Consider the following 23,029-nt stretch of genomic DNA (forward strand, 5'->3'; position numbering starts at 1 on the left):
ATCTCCGTCCCAGTCTCAGGTCTTTTGCAGACTGCATCAGGTTTTCTTCCAGAATGGTCCTGAATTTGGCTCCATCCATCTTCCCATCAATTTTAACCATCTTCCCTGTCCCTGCTGAAGAAAAGCAGGCCCAAACCATGATGCTGCCACCACCATGTTTGACAGTGGGGATGGTGTGTTCAGGGTGATGAGCTGTGTTGCTTTTACGCCAAACATAACGTCTTGCATTGTAGCCAAAAAGTTCAATTTTGGTTTCATCTGACCAGATCACCTTCTTCCACATGTTTGGTGTGTCTCCCAGGTGGCTTGTGGCAAACTTTAAACAACATTTTTTATGGATATCTTTAAGAAATGGCTTTCTTCTTGCCACTCTTCCATAAAGGCCAGATTTGTGCAAAATACGACTGATTGTTGTCCTATGGACAGAGTCTCCCACCTCAGCTGTAGATCTCTGCAGTTCATCCAGAGTGATCATGGGCCTCTTGGCTGCATCTCTGATCAGTCTTCTCCTTGTATGAGCTGAAAGTTTAGAGGGACGGCCAGGTCTTGGTAGATTTGCAGTGGTCTGATACTCCTTCCATTTCAATATTATCGCTTGCACAGTGCTCCTTGGGATGTTTAAAGCTTGGGAAATCTTTTTGTATCCAAATCCGGCTTTAAACTTCTTCACAACAGTATCTCGGACCTGCCTGGTGTGTTCCTTGTTCTTCATGATGCTCTCTGCGCTTTTAACGGACCTCTGAGACTATCACAGTGCAGGTGCATTTATACGGAGACTTGATTACACACAGGTGGATTGTATTTATCATCATTAGTCATTTAGGTCAACATTGGATCATTCAGAGATCCTCACTGAACTTCTGGAGAGAGTTTGCTGCACTGAAAGTAAAGGGGCTGAATAATTTTGCACGCCCAATTTTTCAGTTTTTGATTTGTTAAAAAAGTTTGAAATATCCAATAAATGTCGTTCCACTTCACGATTGTGTCCCACTTGTTGTTGATTCTTCACAAAAAAATACAGTTTTATATCTTTATGTTTGAAGCCTGAAATGTGGCAAAAGGTCGCAAAGTTCAAGGGGGCCGAATACTTTCGCAATGCACTGTATGTTTCCTGTAGTTCTTGACCATGTTTGCACACACTGCAGCAGGGATTTTGGCCCACTCCTCCATACAGACCTTCTCCAGATCCTTCCATTTTCGGGGCTGTCGCTGGGAAATACGGACTTTCAGCTCCCTCCAAAGATTTTCTATTGGGTTCAGGTCTGGAGACTGGCTAGGCCACTCCAGGACCTTGAGATGCTTCTTATGGAGCCACTCCTTAGTTGCCCTGGCTGTGTGTTCCGGGTCGTTGTCATGCTGGAAGACCTGAGGGAAAGAGGTTGTTGGCCAAGATCTCGCAATACATGGCCCCATCCATCCTCCCCTCAATACGGTGCAGTCATCCTGTCCCCTTTGCAGAAAAGCATCCCCAAAGAATGATGTTTCCACCTCCATGCTTCACGGCTAGGATGGTGTTCTTGGGGTTGTACTCATCCTTCTTCCTCCAAACATGGCGAGTGGAGTGTAGACAAAAAAGCTCTATTTTTTCCTCATCAGACCACATGACCTTCTCCCATTCCTCCTCTGTCTGGATCATCCAGATGGTCATTGGCAAACTTCAGACGGGCCTGGACATGCGCTGGCTTGAGCAGGGGGACCTTGTGTGCGCAGCAGGATTTTAATCCATGCCGGCGTAGCGTGTTACTAATGGTTTTCTTTGAGACTGTGGTCCCAGCTCTCTTCAGGTCATTGACCAGGTCCTGCCGTGTAGTTCTGGGCTGATCCCTCACCTTCCTCATGATAATTGATGCCCCACAAGGTGAGATCTTGCATGGAGCCCCAGACTGAGGGTGATTGACCGTCATCTTGAACTTCTTTCATTTTCTAATAATTGCGCCAACAGTTGCTGCCTTCTCACCAAGCTGCTTGCCTATTGTCCTGTAGCCCATTCCAGCCTTGTGCAGGTCTACAATTTTATCCCATTGTAGGATTTTTAATGAATTTATTTGCAAATTATGGTGGAAAATAATTATTTGGTCACCTACAAACAAGCAAGATTTCTGGCTCTCACAGACCTGTAACTTCTTCTTTAAGAGGCTCCTCTGTCCTCCACTCGTTACCTGTATTAATGGCACCTGTTTGAACTTGTTATCAGTATAAAAGACAACTGTCCACAACCTCAAACAGTCACACCTCCAAACTCCACTATGGCCAAGACCAAAGAGCTGTCGAAGGACACCATAAACAAAATTGTAGACCTGCACCAGGCTGGGAAGACTGAATCTGCAATAGGTAAGCAGCTTGGTTTGAAGAAATCAACTGTGGGAGCAATTATTAGGAAATGGAAGACATACAAGACCACTGATAATCTCCCTCGATATGGGGCTCCACGCAAGATCTCACCCCGTGGGGTCAAAATGATCACAAGAACGGTGAGCAAAAATCCCAGAACCACACGGGGGAAACTAGTGAATGACCTGCAGAGAGCTGGGACCAAAGTAACAAAGCCTACCATCAGCAAGGGCATTGAAGATGAAACGTGGCTGGGTCTTTCAGCATGACAATGATCCCAAACACACCGCCCGGGCAACGAAGGAGTGGCTTCGTAAGAAGCATTTCAAGGTCCTGGAGTGGCCTAGCCAGTCTCCAGATCTCAACCCCATAGAAAATCTTTGGAGGGAGTTGAAAGTCCGTGTTGCCCAGCAACAGCCCCAAAACATCACTCTAGAGGAGATCTGAATGGAGGAATGGGCCAAAATACCAGCAACAGTGTGTGAGAACCTTGTGAAGACTTACAGAAAATGTTCGACCTCTGTCATTGCCAACAAAGGGTATATAACAAACTTTTGTTATTGACCAAATACTTATTTTCCACCATAATTTGCAAATAAATTCATTAAAAATCCTACAATGTGATTTTCTGGATTTTTTTTCTCATTTTGTCTGTCATAGTTGAAGTGTACCTATGATGAAAAGTACAGGCCTCTAGCATATTTTTAAGTGGGAGAACTTTCACAATTGGTGGCTGACTAAATACTTTTTTTGCCCCAACGTATTAGGACATCACTCATTTTTGAGACTGAGCTGGAATTAGCAGACAATTAGCAACAAAGAACACCTCCTTCATCACAATTAAGGAGGTCATTTCTCTACGTCGCTTTGAGTGAGAACACCACAAGTCAGTTAGTGAAGCAGAGAGAGACAAGTGAGGCAACATTTCATGTGGCGCTGAGATGTCAGAACACAGGAAAGTGATGTATGTAATCGACTAGAATAGGCAGGACTGGGACTGAGACAGATTCTGATTGGGCTGTTACTTTGGGTGACAGTGGAGCTGTGCGTGTGTTTGTGTGGCAGGTGGGCTGGGGCCTCAAATTAACTGAGGGGGTTTGCTGCAGTTGCTTATTTAAGCACCACACACACACACACACACAAAAGGAAAGCCAGCCAAATCCACATCGCTACTGTAGTATAGTAGAATTATGTTTGTAGCACAATTTATTATGGTAATCGTTCTACGTTCTTGGGCTTAGAGAATGCAGCAGAGGCAGATCAAGCTTTTCATTCAGAAAAAAATAAGCCCTGGCTGGCTAAAAATAACTGAACGTTCCCTTCACCGGGGGCTGCATGGATGGAAGCTTCCCGAGCCATAGGCACTGTAGATACAGTAGGCAGGTACACACACACACATACACAAATGTAACCTAGGACTTTGTGAAGCTACTGTACCATACAATCAATTGTGTTCTCCGGGAGCAATGCCATACCAAAAACGTGTATCATGATTAGGGCTGTGGCGGTCACGAAATTTTGTCAGCTGGTGATTGCCAAGCAAATAACTGTCGGTCTCACTGTGATTGACTGTTAATTAACATAAACACATCTAGCATCTCCTGGCTTCCACACATAGCCTACAAGCCATTTTAAAAAGTCTAATAAATCCTACACCTTCACAATAAATCCATTACTTATTTTAGACAGGTCTAAAGAAGGATGATATGAAGAAAATGTAGTCTATTTCAGAAGAACAGAATAGTTATCCTTATGTTAGTGTAAGGGTGTTTAACTGGCGGCAGAGAAGTCAACATTTATGTTCTGGAGAAGGTATAAAAGATCGGTGAAGAATCCAGCTACGAACTGGTCCGTTTGGTACTTATGGGAGACAATATGGCCACATTACCATAACGCTGTTTATATACAGTGGGGCAAAAAAAGTATTTAGTCAGCCACCAATTGTGCAAGTTCTTTTTGCCCACCGTTCTTGTGATCATTTTGACCCCGCGGGGTGAGATCTTGCGTGGAGCCCCATATCGAGGGAGATTATCAGTGGTCTTGTATGTCTTCCATTTCCTAATAATTGCTCCCACAGTTGATTTCTTCAAACCAAGCTGCTTACCTATTGCAGATTCAGTCTTCCCAGCCTGGTGCAAGTCTACAATTTTGTATCTGGTGTCCTTTGACAGCTCTTTGGTCTTGGCCATAGTGGAGTTTGGAGTGTGACTGTTTGAGGTTGTGGACAGGTGTCTTTTATACTGATAACAAGTTCAAACAGGTGCCATTAATACAGGTAACGAGTGGAGGACAGAGGAGCCTCTTAAAGAAGAAGTTACAGGTCTGTGAGAGCCAGAAATCTTGCTTGTTTGTAGGTGACCAAATAATTATTTTCTTTTTTTTAACTAAATCAGAGGACCGCCCAGGAGCACAGTTAGGACCTGGCATCTCAATACAGCTTTTTCTGCAATTCCGAATAAAACCCCCACTTTGAGAAGTTCTCAACAGACCATGTTGCTCTCAATTACGAGAGGACAAAGGTTTGAGACCAGACTGCTGAATCTTTTAACCATCCCACGTGGTTAAACTCTTAGACTATCGATACCGACAGAATAAGAACAAGTCTTTGATATTAATTACTAGTCTGCAGCTACGAATTCAGGATCATTGAACGGGAAGACCGACAACCGCCGAAACATCTATTCTATAATGACATGAATGAATGTCACTCTGAACAATCTATTCTAACCACGAGAGAGAGAGAGAGAGAGAGAGAGAGAGAGAGAGAGAGAGAGAGAGAGAGAGAGAGAGAGAGGACTGACACTCTCCAACAGAAACAAACTTTTCAGCAGAGATCCCAACGACACGCTGAGCGTAAATATATATATTGTTTGCAATTGTTCCCGAATGAGTGAGCATTCATGTGCAAAGGATTAGCATTTCAATTGTTAGAATTATCAACTCTGTAGTGACTCCCACTCCCCTTTTGTCTAACAAGCCGCCATGCCGGTTTAGCCCACTAGGGCACATTCCCCTATCATTTCTTGTAACCATATTTACTTTGTTTGTTTGTGTGTGCACTTCTGTGATTGTTTAGTTAGTTAATAAATAAATGATTTAAGGCAATTTATGTATGGATGACTCATAGTGAAGACTGGGTTTGTGCAGATAACCAACAATTTACAACGTTTGGAATGAGACTAACGTGAGGTAAAATAAATAATTAATTCATTAAGAAGACTAATTGATCAGATATTAAAATATCTGAAAAGTTGTATTAGGAAAATTATAACTTTGTAAGCTGAATATTTTCCTTGGTGCCCCGACTTCCTCATTAATTACATTTGCCTGATTAGTTCATCACGAAATGCTAAATTACAGAGAATCTTTGATAAAACTAAAAGTCTTCATTTAATGATGGTAAAGACACGACATCAGCCAACAAGATGAGTAGGCCTCACAAACAGCAAAAGCACTAGCCTATATCAATCTACTATCACCCATAGTACAAAAGTCGACCTATTCTATTCTGTGTGATAAATAAATATTCCAAACCATCTGAGAAAATTGTGCGATTAGATAGATCCCAAATTAATACAACAACTAGCATCAAAACATATTTTTTAAGCAATGTGGCTGACGCAACAGATCAGAACGTTTAGCTTAAAATGTTGATAAACTGTTAGGCTATTTCTTCACATTAGTCAGGTGAAGAAGCCGGATGTGGAGATTCTGGGCTGGCATGGTTACACATGGTCTGCGGTTGTGAGGCCGGTTAGATGTACTACCAAATTCTCTAAAACAATTCTCTGGCAACAGCTCTGGTGGACATTTCTGCAGTCAGCATGCCAATTGCACGCTCCCTCAAAACTTGAAACATCTCGGCATTTTGTTGTGTGACAAAACTGCACATTTTAGAGTGCCATTTTATTGTCCACAGCATAAGGTGCACCTGTGTAAGGATCATACTATTTAAAATCAGCTTCTTGATATACCACACCTATCAGGTGGATGGATTATCTTGGCAAATGAGAAATGCTCACTAACAGGGATGTAAACAAAATTTGTGAAGAAAATTAGAGAGACATTCTTGTGCTTATGGAGAATTTCTGGAATCTTTGATTTCAGCACATGAAACATGGGACCAACACTTTACATGCTTTATACAGTATTTATATATATATTTTTTTATATATAAAAAAAAAAAAGAGGAGTCTAGGTTTGTAAGTGCTAAAGTGTTCTATCAACTGTAAAATGTGAGCGCAACAGAGCAAGTTACAACTAAAGTATCTGATCATCAATAGATTAGAGACAAAAACAGTTGTTTAACACAGTGCCAAATATCATCAGGTGGGTTCTGATGAAGCCTATGACATGTTGTAGATGTAGAAATGAATATTTTTTTATTTAACCTTTATTTACCTAGGCCAGTCAGTTATGAACAAATTCTTTACTATGGCGGCCTACCCCGGCCAAACACTAAAGACGCTGGGCCAATGGTGCGCCGCTCTATGGGACTCCTAATCATGAGTGGTTGTGACACAGCCTGGAATCGAACCAGGGTCTGTAGTGACGCCTCTAGTACGGAGATGCAGTGCCTTAGACCGCTGCACCACTCGGGAGCCCAAGCTTCTTACAATAGCCTACTTCCAAAATCAATAGGTATAGTCACAAAGGCAGATGGGGTGGTTTGTTCAATTATATTTTTTAAACAAAAAAATTCTGGAGCGAATTCAGAGGCAGTTTTTTTAGCGGAGCTGGAGGAAAGGGCGTTGAGTGCCGGAGCGCTACGTGAGCAATGAGAGGCTGTGTAAGGGCTATTTGATCAAAAATTAGAGTGATGGAGTGCGGCATCAGATGATTTGGCCTTCACAATCCCCCGACAAACAAATTGAGATGCTTTGAGATGAGTTGGACCATAGAGTGAAGGAAAAGCAACCAACAACTGCTCAGCATATGTGGGAACTCCTTCAAGACCGTTGGAAAACATTCCTCATGAAGCTGGTTGAGAGAATGCCAAGAGTGTGCAAAGCTGTCATCAAGGCAAAGGGTGGCTTCTTTGAAGAATCTCAAATATAAAATATATTTTGATTTGTTTAACACTTTTTTGGTTACTACATGATTCCATATGTGTTATTTCATAGTTTTGATGTCTTCACTATTCTACAATGTAGAAAATAGTAAATATAAAGAAAAACCCTTGAATGAGCAGGTGTGTCCAAACTCTTGACTGGTACTGTATGGGTGTGTGTGTGTAGTGTGAGCTTCACCATGAATGAGGAGTGTAGATAAATGCACCTGGCTGTGGTCCAGCAGAACTCAGAGACCTGGGTGGGTGGCTAGCCCTACCAACACAGGCCAGCAGCAGGGGAGAGGGAATGAGATCACACACACACACACACACACACACACACACACACACACACACACACACACACACACACACACACACACACACACACACACATACTTACTGTTTTCTATAGTTGGGTCATATGAGTCGACAAACTGGCCTTCCACAAACTGTATAGTCAAGGAAGATTTCCCTGTAAAGGAGATAGACACTTGTGAGCTTCAGTGTGTTTAATTAAGAATCATTGCTGATCGATCACAATGAATTGTTCTTTGATTCACTAGTGGTATCATTCATCAGCGTCTTAGGAAAAAGCCAAATACTCTGCCTGCCTTGAGTGAACAGAGTGGGTTTGTTCATATTTTGCTAAATGTCAAACACTGCCTTGTCTAGAGCTGTAGAAAACACAATGCATGCCATTTCCAAATCACATTATGGTCCCTTCCAAAATGGGCAATATTCAAGAGACGGAGGAGCATAGCTCAAATGCTGTTAAAATTGGTATGTGGTAAACGACTATTTCTGGCCTTTTACAAACAATTCCATGACATCGACGTACGTCAGAATAGCAGCTTACTAATATTAACACATTTGATTATCTAGGGTGGAAAAAAGCTAGCCCAGTGGCCTTTATTCAATAAAATGTAACTCTTCAAATAAATATCAAGAAGACTAGGCTAGTCAATATAAGGATTTCTTGCTGCATTCGTAAGCCAGTGTTTAACATCTAGAAGTAGCAGGATATTACAATGGTATACTATCATTAGCCTAGATATCCCCACGGCGCACTATTACTACAGATGCCTTTTTTTTATTATCTAAACACTCCTATACAGTCCTCCAGCAGCCTGTTGCTATAACAACCGAGAGTGGAGCGTGGCCATCCACGGTTGGAGACGTGAAGTATCTCGCTAGCTGGGAAAAACCCGGAGGACGAGAGAGCAGCTCGCTCCCATTTTCAATGCTCCAATAGTCACTCATCAATTCTGAATGCTCACCTCCCAGTCCAAACGAACTATCTTGTCTCCCTGGGTGGCGAAACTCCAGGGACACACACCGCGGAAAATGTTTAGATCGATATAAATACCTGAATAAAAAGGCTACACGTGGAGTATGTTGGGGTCTTTCAGACAGTTAGTTACACAAGGTGTAGGAAATGCATACCATTCAAACCCGGTTTTAGATTAGGTTTGAGGAATATACATTGGAAATGAAAATGCATGTACAATGCACATCATTCCAAACCAGTTTCAACCCTGTTTTCAGTTTGCTTTGTTGAGGATGCATTGGAAGTGCAAGCCAATTGTAAATCATTCTAACTCCAATTCATACCAGGTTACAGTTTGAGTACACACTAGCTTCGGCGGTATTCCGTCTACTTTTGAAGTACCGACAGTATGATTTCCAATACCACCCCCCAAAAGAAAGAAAATATATTTTAAACAAATGTGTTCACAAAAAAGCATGTGGCGCAAACATGAAGATCCACTGTTGAGCAAGCAGCATAAGAGGTGAGTGATCAAGTTCCGCTTGAAATGTAAAAATAACTTGAAATAGTTATTACTGAAAACGATATATTAGTCTTAGTTTAATGTCGCATGTAGTGAAATGTCAAGTACAGTGAAATGCTTTTCTTGAAAGTAATACTGTGTAATACTAAAAATAACATAAGGTAGAACAAAAACATGAGAAATAAAAATAAGAACATGACAAACAAAGTAAGTAATCATACTACACTGAACAAATATATAAAACGCAACATGCAGCAATTTCACAACCGTTCCCAACTTTGACATCAGCAAACTGCTCGCCCACATGACACCATACACGCTGCTCTGTCTGCCATCTGCCCAGTACAGTTGAAACCAGGATTCATCTGTGAAAAGCATGTTTTACCTTGCTTCAAAGTAGCCGAGCCAAAATCAGATGATATCCGTGGAGGCAATTATTTTAAATCAACTTCTTTCATTGTCCAGTAGCCAAAGGCACAATCCTAGTCATATTAGCAAAAGGTAAAAATCTGTCGTTCTTCCCCTGAACAAGGCAGTTAACCCACTGTTCCTAGGCCGTCATTGAAAATAAGAATTTGTTCTTTAACTGACTTGCCTAGTTAAATAAAGGTCACATAAATAAAAAATAAATAAACATGCTAGTTGTTGCATATTAGATCGCCCCTCTTTCAACATTTCTAAGGGATATTTTCATCTCTGTCACATGAAACTGCTCACATGTGCACTGCGTTTTTGACAACTGTGTTTTCCCACTAATTGCATTATTGAACGAACATTTGCACGTAGCTTACTGCATTGTGCATTGCTGCGCGTATAATGCTGAAGAAATAATACTTTATCAACATTTGAAGTTAAAAGGTTCTGATCTGTTGCATCAGACTCATTGTTTTTATTTTGTTATAATTATGTAGCCTGAGCCTACTAGTTGTATGAATTTGGGATCTAGCGTCCCACACTGTCCCAAGGTCTGTTAAAACCTCTTCATCCTACCCCCTCCTTTTTCGAACATTCTGTTAAAAATCGCGCAACTTTTCAGCGTCCTGCTACTCATGCCAGGAATATAGTATATGCATATGATTAGTATGTGTGGATAGAAAACACTCTGAAGTTTCTAAAACTGGTTAAATCACGGCTGTGACTATAACAGATCGTGTGTTTCATCGAAAAGCGCAAGAAAAACTGCTCACTGAAAGCTAAAAATAATATCCATGCGTCACTTTCATGGATTGTTAAAAAGGCACAACATTAATTATGGACCTGCATGCAATTCCTACAGATTCCACACGATGTCGCCATTGTCGTTTCTTGTTGGTAAATCCAACTAACTGGATTCCATTTCTTCCGGTCTCCGCCAGGATGTTTTGAAGTGCACATTTTCAGCCATTGATTTGAAGACGAGGAGCTATTGAATACACATCGCCCTGTAATCATTTTGATAGATTATAAACGTTTACTAATACCTAAAGTTGGATTACAAAAGTATTTAGAAGTGTTTTGTGAAAGTTTATCGTCGACTTTTTTAATTTTAAAAAATGACGCTGCGTTTTAAAACAATGTTTTTTTCTGATTTACACAGCTTCCATAGATGGCTATTTTGGGTATATATGGACCGATTTAATTGAAAAAAAGACCCAATAGTGATGTTTATGGGGCATATAGGAGTGCCAAGAAAGAAGCTTGTCAAAGGTAATGAATGTTTTATATTTTATTTCTGCGTTTTGTGTAGCGCCGGCTACGCTAAATCTTTGTTTACGTCGCATTCAGGCATTTTGGGGTGTTGCATGCTATCAGATAATAGCTTCTCATGCTTTCGCCGAAAAGCATTTTAAAAATCTGACTTGTTGGCTAGATTCACAACGAGTGTAGCTTTAATTCAATACCCTGCATGTGTATTTTGATGAACGTTTGAGTTTTAACGAGTACATTTAGCATTTAGCGTAGCGCATTTGCATTTCCAGGTGCCTACTTGAGACATCTGCGTCTCAAGTAGGAGCAAGAAGTTAAGAATCGGCTATTTCTTGTTGATAAGCGGACCAATAGAATGGGCAAACTTTTCTTCTACAGGGGATAGTAAATAGTAGGCTAGTCATTTTGCTGTTCGCTACTCAATAAAAAAATAAAAAATAAAAAAAAATCTTGTTGTCTGAGAAAAGTACATGTGGACATGTTCTAACATCTTCAAAGTGCGCATCAGAATTCGGTAAGAAGGACCGCACATCGTTGCATCCTGGACTTGCATGTTCTGTTTATATGAATTACCATAATCCAAATGGGTGATTCTCGTGAAACCAGTTTTAAAAATGTCTGTAGCAAAATGAGTTACAAAACCATGATGCATCTGCAAAAATAAACCATCATTCCGAGGACTAAGATGTCTAGTTTTTCAAGAAAGTGTCTTATTTTAAATACATTTTCACCTGAATTTGGTACATTTTCCCCCAAAATTCTCATTACTGAAATGTGTCCGGATTAAATTCTCAGGTCATTTTATTTAAAACATTTTTTTATTTGAATAAAACAAAATATTTTGGTGTAGTTTGTCCATAAATCATAAAAATGGTATACTAGTTAAAGTTAACATGAAACTAGAATATTTATTACATGCAAGCACAGTGTCTGTGGACATACTGAGCACAGTGTCTGTGGACATACTGAGCACAGTGTCTGTGGACATACTGAGCACAGTGTCTGTGGACATACTGAGCACAGTGTCTGTGGAAATACTGAGAAGTGTCTGTGGAAATACCGAGCACAGTGTCTGTGGACATACCGAGCCGAGCACAGTGTCTGTGGTCATACCGAGCCGAGCACAGTGTCTGTGGTCATACCGAGCCGAGCACAGTATCTGTGGACATACCGAGCCGAGCACAGTATCTGTGGACATACCGAGCCGAGCACAGTATCTGTGGACATACCGAGCCGAGCACAGTGTCTGTGGACATACCGGGCACAGTGTCTGTGGACATACAGGGCACAGTGTCTGTGGACATACAGGGCACAGTGTCTGTGGACATACCGGGCACAGTGTCTGTGGACATACCGGGCACAGTGTCGGTGGACACACCGGAATCAGTGTCTGTGGACATACCGGGCACAATGTCTGTGGACATACCGGGCACAGTGTCTGTGGACATACCGGGCACAGTGTCTGTGGACATACCGGGCACAGTGTCTGTGGACATACCGGGCACAGTGTCTGTGGACATACCGGGCACAGTGTCTGTGGACATACCGAGCACAGTGTCTGTGGACATACCGAGCACAGTGTCTGTGGACATACCGAGCACAGTGTCTGTGGACATACTGTAAACCTTTTTTCAAGTTCCTCTAAAAACTCCAATCTGTTTTTAAATAAAGCTTTATTTCCCCTTGATACATCATCTAGAGCAGGCTTTTCTCCATGGAGGGCCACATTAGAATGCATTTTCGCCATCGCGGGACAGAATTATATTACAAGATTATACATCATGTGTATGACTGTGTTGACAGAGATATCTACTGTAAATCACGTCCAGATATGCTACATTTTTTACTTCTTTAACATACACAGAAATAAACCACATCCATGTTCTCCTTTTGGTAGATATTTTCATTATTAAACATGCAACGAACTACACAGAGGGAAAAGTACACTGTGCATTCAGCACCACGGACAGAACTCTTGTTAACGGGTATACACAAAAACAAACAACAAGAAAGAGGGAAAGCTCAACATTACATTTAAACTACTGAATCAGTGTGAGGAGTGAAGTGTCTGATGGGCATTGACTAAAGCAGTAAAGTCAGGTATAGTTTCTGAAGTCGCTATGCGCAGGATTGCTGAGTCAGTAAGAGATGATCTATGCCTTGACTTATTATATTTCATCACTGAAAATGTCTGATCATAAATAGGTTGACCCAAACATCTTCTGAGCATGACTCCTAATCTTTGGAAAGTGTTGTTCATCGAGAGATGCATAGAACTTCATCAGTGACATTGTTTTGAATAGTTCTCCAATCACTGCATCAGACTGCAGGTCGATAAGCTCAAGTTGCAGGTCAGTGGGAGTATTATCCACATTGAAGGTGAAAGGAGAGGAAACCAACAGCATGTCATTTTCCAACACTTTGAAATCCTCAAAACGACGAGAAAACTCACCGTTCAAAGCACGCAGCAGCGATGTATACTTCTCCCACTGGTCATCTGATAGGGAACAGACTCGTAGTGTCAGAAGGTCATCTGTTAGGGAACAGACTAGTAGTGTTGGAAGGTCATCTGATAGGGAACAGACTAGTAGTGTCGGAAGGTCATCTGATAGGGAACAGACTAGTAGTGTCAGAAGGTCATCTGATAGGGAACAGACTAGTGGTGTCGGAAGGTCATCTGATAGAGAACAGACTAGTAGTGTCAGAAGGTCATCTGATAGGGAACAGACTAGTGGTGTCGGAAGGTCATCTGATAGGGAACAGACTAGTGGTGTCGGAAGGTCATCTGATAGGGAACAGACTAGTAGTGTCAGAAGGTCATCTGATAGGGAACAGACTAGTAGTGTTGGAAGGTCATCTGATAGGGAACAGACTCGTAGTGTCATAAGGTCATCTGATAGGGAACAGACTAGTGGTGTCGGAAGGTCATCTGATAGGGAACAGACTCGTAGTGTCATAAGGTCATCTGATAGGGAACAGACTAGTGGTGTCGGAAGGTGGGTGAGATTGTTGGCTTCTACTTGGCGGGTCAGGAGGAGTAATATTCCCTTGAAGGTTTTGACAAGGCTGTACATTTGATGTGCAAAAAGGCCCTTCCCTTGTAGTTTGGAATTCAGTTCATTCATGAGGGCCATAATGTTCACGGTGATGGTAAAATCAGCCAACTATTCTTTATCTTGCAGTTGAGGGAAATCCACATATTTTCCTTTCATTTGCAAAAACTCAGCAATCTCCGACTTCAGGTCCCACACCCTTTTAAGCATCTTCCCCAAACTCAGCAATCTCCGACTTCAGGTCCCACACACACCTTCTAAGCACCTTCCCCAAACTGCCAGCACCTGCCAGCTCACGTTTGTGTGGTAGGGGAGATCTGCATGACCCGATTCTGTCTCTTCCAACAGGGAGACAAACTGCCTGAGGGTTTAAAGATTTTGCTCTTATGAATTTCACCACTTTAGTGACTGTATCCACAACATGGCTCATTTTCAGAAAACATTTACAGAGCACCTCCTGATGAACAATGTAATGCAGGAAAATGACTTCAGTTCAGCCATTTGAACTTGTATCCTTTTCAAAAGGCCAGCATGTTTTCCTGTCAAGTTAGGGAACCCATCAGTGGTCACACTGGATAACTTTTCAAAACTCAGTCCCAGCTTTGCCCCACACTTATTAACCTCCTCCAATACATCTTTCCCTGTGGTTGTGCTCTTCATTGACAGCACTGAAGCAAGCTCTTCTGTAATTTCAATGTCTGGGGTTATGCCTCGTAAGAATATCAACAAATGCACCGTGTCAAATCACTGCTCTCATCCAGGGCCAAGGAGAAATAGGTGAAATCCTTTAAATCAAATCAAATTTATTTCTCACATACACATGGTTAGCAGATGTTAATGCGAGTGTAGCGAAATGCTTGTGCTTCTAGTTCCGACAATGAAGATTTACATTGTCTTTCAACTGTTGTTCCATATTCTCTGTGATGTCCTCAACACGGCGTGTCACTGTTCATCTTGACAGGGAAACATTTCCAAACAGCTCTTCTTGTTGGGGCAAAGTATCAATGCAGAGTCAATGAAACATTCTTTAATGAATTCACCCTCAGCGAATGGCTTGCTATGTTTAGCAATTTTGTGGGACAGTACATAGCTAGCTCTCACATTTCAGTCGTTTGCTGAATGCAGTTTTCTGAAAAGTCCTTGCTGCTTTTGCAACTGAGAAAGCAACTCTTTCGATGTACCTGCCCTCTGCTCAGAAGACATATTCCTATATTTCTCTGCATCCTTCGTCTGGAAGTGTCGGGACAAGTTGTAGTGTTTCAGGACAGAGGATGCTCTCTTTGATACCTCAATAAAGCAATATTTTGACTCTTGCTGGAACACCCTACATTCATTGTCTACTTTCCTTTTCTTTGAAACCTTTGAAAAACTAATTTTTGTGCAATTTCTAGCTAGCTACTATTTGTAACTGTGATACGTGTGCCAGCCTGTCAGTCACTGTCTGTCCTCGTGCAGTTGTTATTTATATGTGCCTTCAAAATAAATGTCCCACAAGCGGTGGGAGTTAAATCATTACACAAAGGCGCGTGTTCATTGGGTTATTCATTTGAATAACAAATACGTTTTTCAAAACTTTACTATCAAAAATTCTTTATGTGATCTGAGTATGATTCCACCGGCTGTATTGAATCAGGTCGCGAGCCTCTGCCCTGGCCTGATCTAGAGGAGTAGTCCTTAGATGAGCGCAAATTCAGAATGAAGTTCTTATTTTCAAACACCCCCTTTCCCCCACTTGGCCTTTTCATTACCGAAATGGCTAAAGAGATTAAATTAGGAAAGAGTCAGAGTAAAATGTTATAATATTTGTAGAATTTCATTTGAAATATTTGGATTTTTAGTGATATGTTAAACTCTGACCGTGTCATTTGAGGAGCAATGTTAAAACATATTTGTTTGTTTATAACTCTTTTGGACTTCGTAAACTGCAGAGAATTTGGTGAAAATGTTGGTAAAAATTCATATTATCTGATCAAAAACATAATAATAATAATGAAATAGATAAGTACAGATCCTAATCTCAGTGATTAAAGAAGAAATGTAATTATTATATATACAGTGCATTGCGAAAGTATTCGGCCCCCTTGAACTTTGCGACCTTTTGCCACATTTCAGGCTTCAAACATAAAGATATAAAACTGTATTTTTTTGTGAAGAATCAACAAGTGGGACACAATCATGAAGTGGAACGACATTTATTGGATATTTCAAACTTTTTTAACAAATCAAAAACGGAAAAATTGGGCGTGCAAAATTATTCAGCCCCTTTACTTTCAGTGCAGCAAACTCTCTCCAGAAGTTCAGTGAGGATCTCTGAATGATCCAATGTTGACCTAAATGACTAATGAGGATAAATACAATCCACCTGTGTGTAATCAAGTCTCCGTATAAATGCACCTGCACTGTGATAGTCTCAGAGGTCCGTTAAAAGCGCAGAGAGCATCATGAAGAACAAGGAACACACCAGGCAGGTCCGAGATACTGTTGTGAAGAAGTTTAAAGCCGGATTTGGATACAAAAATATTTCCCAAGCTTTAAACATCCCAAGGAGCACTGTGCAAGCGATAATATTGAAATGGAAGGAGTATCAGACCACTGCAAATCTACCAAGACCTGGCCGTCCCTCTAAACTTTCAGCTCATACAAGGAGAAGACTGATCAGAGATGCAGCCAAGAGGCCCATGATCACTCTGGATGAACTGCAGAGATCTACAGCTGAGGTGGGAGACTCTGTCCATAGGACAACAATCAGTCGTATATTGCACAAATCTGGCCTTTATGGAAGAGTGGCAAGAAGAAAGCCATTTCTTAAAGATATCCATAAAAAGTGTCGTTTAAAGTTTGCCACAAGCCACCTGGGAGACACACCAAACATGTGGAAGAAGGTGCTCTGGTCAGATGAAACCAAAATTGAACTTTTTGGCAACAATGCAAAACGTTATGTTTGGCGTAAAAGCAACACAGCTGAACACACCATCCCCACTGTCAAACATGGTGGTGGCAGCATCATGGTTTGGGCCTGCTTTTCTTCAGCAGGGACAGGGAAGATGGTTAAAATTGATGGGAAGATGGATGGAGCCAAATACAGGACCATTCTGGAAGAAAACCTGATGGAGTCTGCAAAAGACCTGAGACTGGGATGGAGATTTGTCTTCCAACAAGACAATGATCCAAAACATAAAGCAAAATCTACAATGGAATGGTTCAAAAATAAACATATCCAGGTGTTAGAATGGCCAAGTCAAAGTCCAGACCTGAATCCAATCGAGAATCTGTGGAAAGAACTGAAAACTGCTGTTCACAAATGCTCTCCATCCAACCTCACTGAGCTCGAGCTGTTTTGCAAGGAGGAATGGGAAGAAATTTCAGTCTCTCGATGTGCAAAACTGATAGAGGCATACCCCAAGCAACTTACAGCTGTAATCGCAGCAAAAGGTGGCGCTACAAAGTATTAACTTAAGGGGCTGAATAATTTTGCACGCCCAATTTTTCCGTTTTTGATTTGTTAAAAAAGTTTGAAATATCCAATAAATGTCGTTCCACTTCATGATTGTGTCCCACTTGTTGTTGATTCTTCACAAAAAAATACAGTTTTATATCTTTATGTTTGAAGCCTGAAATGTGGCAAAAGGTCGCAAAGTTCAAGGGGGCCGAATACTTTCGCAAGGCACTGTATATATATATATACATATATATGTTTTTTTACAGTTTTGTGAGAATGACCTAAATGGAATTTATGTAATTCTGAGCACCGTGGGTGGACACCGTAATCAGGTTACGCACCTAATGCATATGGGTCCCGTAAATCTCTAAAATGTCCGGTAAATTAAAATGCTGCTGGTGAAATGTCCGATGCCACATTTTCCTAATGGAAACCCAGGGCGGTAGTCATTGTGTCATGAAGCCTTAGAGTTATTGGGAACAGGAATGACGGTGGTCATTTTAAAACATGGGGATTACAGACTTGGACAAGGAGAGGTTGAAAATAACAGTGAATATTCCTGCCAGCTGTTCTACGCATGCTTTGAGAATGCGCCCTGGAATACCATCAGGCCTCTCAGCCTTGCAAGTGTTGCCCTGATTAAAGACCAGTCCTTTGGTGACGCCCCTCACACGATGTTGTTATTGTTGAAGCGTGCATAAAACGCATTGACTTCGCCTGGGAGAGGGGCATCGTTTGACGCATCATGGCCGTAATGGACTGTTGCCCCTGCCACATGAGGCGGGCATCGGAGCATGTGCAATATGATTCCACCTTATTTCTATATTGTCCTTTTGCTCGTTTAATGACTCTGCGGAGGTCACAGAGGGACTTGTTCCCGTCCTCAGCCGTAGCCTCAGAGTTGTCTGCGATAGTTTAGGATTGTCCTTTAGTTTAGCGCCAACCTCTGTGTTAATCCAGGGTTTTTGATTGGGGAAGGAGCAAACCTTCACTGTGGGGACAACGTTGCTGATGCATTTCCTAATGAAGCCAGTAACGGAGGTGGTCAGCTCATTGATGTTATCGGTGGAGTCTCAAAACATATTCCAATTAGCGCTAGCTAAGCAGTCCTGTAGCATAATCTCTGATTCTGGTGGCCATTCTCAACGGAGCGAGTCACGGGTATTTCCTGTTTGAGCTTCTGCTTGTAAACAGGAAGCAGGAGTACGGAGTCATGATCTGATTTTCCAAATGGCGGATGAGGGAGGGCCTTGCATAATTGCGTGTGGGTAAAATAATAGTGGTCTAGGACTTTATTGCCACAAGTGGCGAAGGAGACATGTTGATGGAAGTTGGGCATCACTTGTCTTAATGACGCCGGCAACCAGAAAAGCAGTCTGTGGATGTATGTTTTCCTGCTTGTTTGTAGTTTTGTACAGTTTGTTAAGTGCCAGCCTATTATTTTTCTCATCCTGAGTTGGAATGTATACAACAATCAAGAATACAGCTAAAATGCCCTAGGGAGGTAGAAGGGTCGGCATTTGACCATCAGGTATCCCAAGACGGGTAAACAATGGTCCAACACTTCCACCGTGCTCAAATCAGCACATCAGTTGTTGTTGATGAAGATGCAAACCACCCCCACTCCTCTCAATTCCACAGCTATAATGTTAGGTGGCTAGCTTGCAATATCCAACTTCTTAGTTACAGCAAAGACAATCAATCCCATTCTGGATCAAGTGCGAGTAGCCTTTTGAGATAGTTGTATAACTTGTCTGTTGGGTTGTCTGGTGGGTTGTCGGTCCTTGCATTTAGTTTAGGCTATGTTCGCTTGAGCTTGTTAGCATTAGGATGGCATCTGCTATGGGAATTCGCTAGTACTTTGTTAACATTTTGAAAGAAATAGCACCCCTTGTATACACTGCTGGTAATACAGTATACCCTGGTATGGTACAGGAACGGAATGAAGCTATGGAAATTTGGATATACCACCCAACCCTAGTTTACACATTGAGAATGTATTGACCTGATCCAATGGGTGGAGAAACAGGAAGGAGTAGTGTATTGCATGGCACTGTGCAAACTGGTTTCCTCCTCAATGCATTGGCTTTAATGAGGCACGAGCCAAAGCGCATGACCACAGGACATATTTAAAGATTTAGCACGACTCCACTACAAAGACGGGAGACATGCCAATTTACAGCTTTGCTATCTAGGAGTCCTCTGTTTCGCACAGCAGGAGCCCTTTGGTCCCTTAGTATACAGTACAAAAAAAGATGTATATTATAGTACATAGCCTGACAAAACACACACACATTTTTTTTTATTAATAGCTTGAGTACAATATCTTACTAGGACTCTAGGATGGCAAAAAAAAGTTTTATGAGGACATGAAGACAGAGAAATGGGGACATCTTCAATTGTTTTACAGCCTATCTGTTGAATTTATTTGAACACTGGAATTGACTAGTAGCAGGCTGTAGGCTACATTTAATCCATGTACTGTCGTAGTCTATTGTCTTGATTTTCTTGCACTTGTCTTGTGAATGAACCAAACTTATGGAAAGGCCTTGGCCAATAGTACCAACGTTGTTTGTTTGTTTTCTCCCCAATTCCGTGGTTTCCAATTGGTAGTTAGTCTTGTCTCATCGCTGCAACTCCCCTACGGACTCGGAAGAGGCGAAGGTCGAGAGCCGTGCGTCCTCCGAAACACAACCCAACCAAGCCGCTCTGCTTCTTGACACAATACCCATTTAACCCGTAAGCGAGACGCACCAATGTGTCGGAGGAAACACCGTACACCTGGCGACCGTGTCAGCGTGCACTGCGCCCGGCCTGCCACAGGAGTTGCTAGTGCGTGATGGGACAAGGACATCCCTGCCGGCCAAACCCTCCCCTAACCCGGACGACGCAGGGCCAATTGTGCGCCGCCCCCATGGGTCTCCCGATTATGGCCAGCTGCGACAGAGCCTGGACTCGAACCCAGAATCTCTAGTGGCACCGCTCTTAGACCCCTGAGCCACTCGGCAGGCACTGGTACCAACATTGTTAATTGTCTTTGTGAACCAAACTGTGAGGTTTGTTTAAAAAACTGGAGGCGGTGACATCTAGGTCCAATCCCTGACAGTAATACCCAAATTATGTGTAGCCTCAAAATCTCTTGCATGGAACATTTCCACAGCATATCCACTGCTCTTTGTGGACCAAGTTCTGAAGACAGCTTGGAGACAATCATGTTAGGGGCTCAACTTCTGACATTGACTGCAATACCAAGGTGGCGTATCTAAGCCTAGGCTAAATTCCACTCACATTGGGATTCAACTAGTCGGGTGGTGGTGTGGAAAGCCAGGATGTCCAGTATGACTGCATGGAGGAGAAAACAACAGCTTTCACGTTCCACAGTCCCAGCTCCCAAGAGTCCAATCGAGGCTAAGTCAAGTGTGATGTGATGCGATGTTCGCATGCCTGCCCCCAGCAACCTTTGCACTAACTGTGTGTGTGTGTCATCCCAGTCCATACACAATGGGAAATGACATACAAATAAGCCTGTCCATGTACGATATCAGTGTGTCCATAGTAATATCAGCCATATTAATTTGGGTTGAAATGACATTGAGACAACCGATAAGATTCAATTCTGTGACATCATAGGTTAGCCTAATTCTGAATCTACAGGTTTGGCTAAATCAGCACGCTTCAGATCGGTCGAACCGATCGGTTGAACGCATACTCCCTTAAACAAGAAGAGAGCGGCAATAGTACTGTTTGTCCATTTTGAGACGCCATAGGCACATCTTCAAAATAGTCCGAAAATAACTAAAGAAATCTGTCATTAATTTTGCTACTAAAGACTACATTTAAAACGGATTAGTTGCATCTAAAATAATCATGTCTTCAACTGCACAGTCACAAGGCCATAATTTTATTGTTTTAGACACAGGCCTTTGAACAAGTCTCCTGGTAATTCCTACCTGCAGCACTGGCTTTAGAAGTGCCTAGGCTCTAAGTGGATGATCTTTCAATGTTAGTGTCCATTCACATCGCACAAAATAAGTCAATGAATTAGGTCAGCATGCAATTATTGGTTTAAAACTTACAGGGCTGTCACTTCACTAGCATATGGAATGTAATTTGAGGTAAATGGATAAATCCTCCCTTAAAAAGCTGCCACATGGACATTAATGCTTCTACTTTCGTGAGTCGTGACGTATTAATTTACGTCCCAGCATCAGGACCGCTTGCGCTGTCCTCAACTGCTGTGGCATCAGCTGTGTAACCACTCAATGTTTAACAAACATTGACTTAACAAAATAAATTACTGTGTGCATAACACAATTAACTATTGACTGCCACTTAAGTTATTCAATTACAATTGATGAGGAAATGCATCACGTGCCACTGACTGCATATGTTATTCAACGAAACGTGAAAATGTAGCTTACGAATGGAGGTTCTGTGGTGCTGCTGTAGCTAGTAGTGCTTCACAAAATCTCTAGAGTCGTGAGTTTCCAGTCGAGTGACATTCAACTGACTGGCTGATTTAACAATCAATGACCTGGCAGCAGTAGCTATGTGCATGCCGTTTAGGCTACATATTTGCTAGTAGTATGTGTAGTCATCGTCAATGAACTTGCCTACACAGAAAGCGCACAAAATACCTCGCTATCACCGAAAACGACTAAATTGCGCCCACTTACCCACGGATCTGTATCCCAGGACGGCGATTTTTCGGGATTTCGGTTGAGGCATCTTTTAACGACACTACATCAATATCGACATACAGAAGCCTACACAACCGATCAAAAACTGGAACAGATGTCAAATGCTATGTCGAACACGATAAGGAGCAGAAATTACGCGTGGAATTAAAACCATTTAAACGGGGGGAAAGTAGTCGAGCATCTGTATCCTTCGCGTCACTCCCCAAAGCAATACTATCTGAATTATTAATGACTGCCCGCGGTTGGTTGGTTGTGCATAGGCAGAAAGGAGGGTCTCTGTCCTCTTCTTGGGCTGCGGTTGGATAAGGTATATTCACTGTTTTCACAAGCACGAAATTCATTGGCTGTCATATATGACGACTGGATCATTTACTATCAATTTCGTTGTGATGGCACTCTGACAGCAATTTTTCTCATCTAAAAATGATTCATGCTGAATAGAATGAAGGAATGTGAAGAATTGTAACTCGCGCATGGTGTACAATGAGTGTCACACAAGTATATACAACTAGAGAGGTTTGCCTGTGTAAAGTTGAACATGTGCAGATAGTTATGTGGGTACACATTCATATTGGCCAATTATTTGTAGAAATATATGGGTACCATATTTGACATTCATTTGCATTCAAAACGAGGTGAGAGGGTCTGACAAAACAGCTCCAATCAGAAAGTCAGCAGTAGACAAGAGTCATTGGGTTCATAAAGGCTCGGGCGCTGGTCTCTGCTGCCACCTTGTGGTGACTTGCGGTGTCTCCACATAACATCAGCAGCATTCTAAATACCTCACTGTAACACAGAATCCTATGCCATGTTACATTTAGAGGCTAAAGCCACCGGGGGCCTTGTATTGCCCATCGCCACACTATCAAATAACAAATGCATCGTCATATAGACAGACCTATAACATGATACACCTCTGCCCCTCTCTATGTCAACTCCTGTAGAATAATTATCAAGGTAACTCACAAGTTCATATA

The 23,029-nt window shown here is 41.9% G+C and overlaps 1 protein-coding gene across 3 annotated transcripts in view; it reads right to left on the reverse strand.

Moving 5' to 3' along the window:
* The window catches only part of LOC110489739 (GTP-binding protein Rheb), a 34,051-nt gene extending 11,768 nt beyond the window's left edge, over window positions 1-22,283 (reverse strand). For 2 of the 3 annotated variants that reach the window (XM_021562586.2, XM_021562585.2), the window contains exons 1-2: window positions 22,029-22,283; window positions 7,785-7,856 (exon numbers count right to left, since the gene is read on the reverse strand). In XM_021562586.2, coding sequence (XP_021418261.1) covers window positions 7,785-7,856; window positions 22,029-22,080 — 124 coding nt within the window. In that variant the 5' untranslated portion in view covers window positions 22,081-22,283. The remainder of the gene's footprint in view (window positions 1-7,784; window positions 7,857-22,028) is intronic. The other variant, XM_021562587.2, reaches the window with a different exon arrangement.
* Window positions 22,284-23,029: the final 746 nt, after the last annotated feature.

Source organism: Oncorhynchus mykiss, chromosome 15 (genome assembly GCF_013265735.2).
Source record: "Oncorhynchus mykiss isolate Arlee chromosome 15, USDA_OmykA_1.1, whole genome shotgun sequence".
Classification (NCBI taxonomy): Eukaryota; Metazoa; Chordata; class Actinopteri; order Salmoniformes; family Salmonidae; genus Oncorhynchus; species Oncorhynchus mykiss.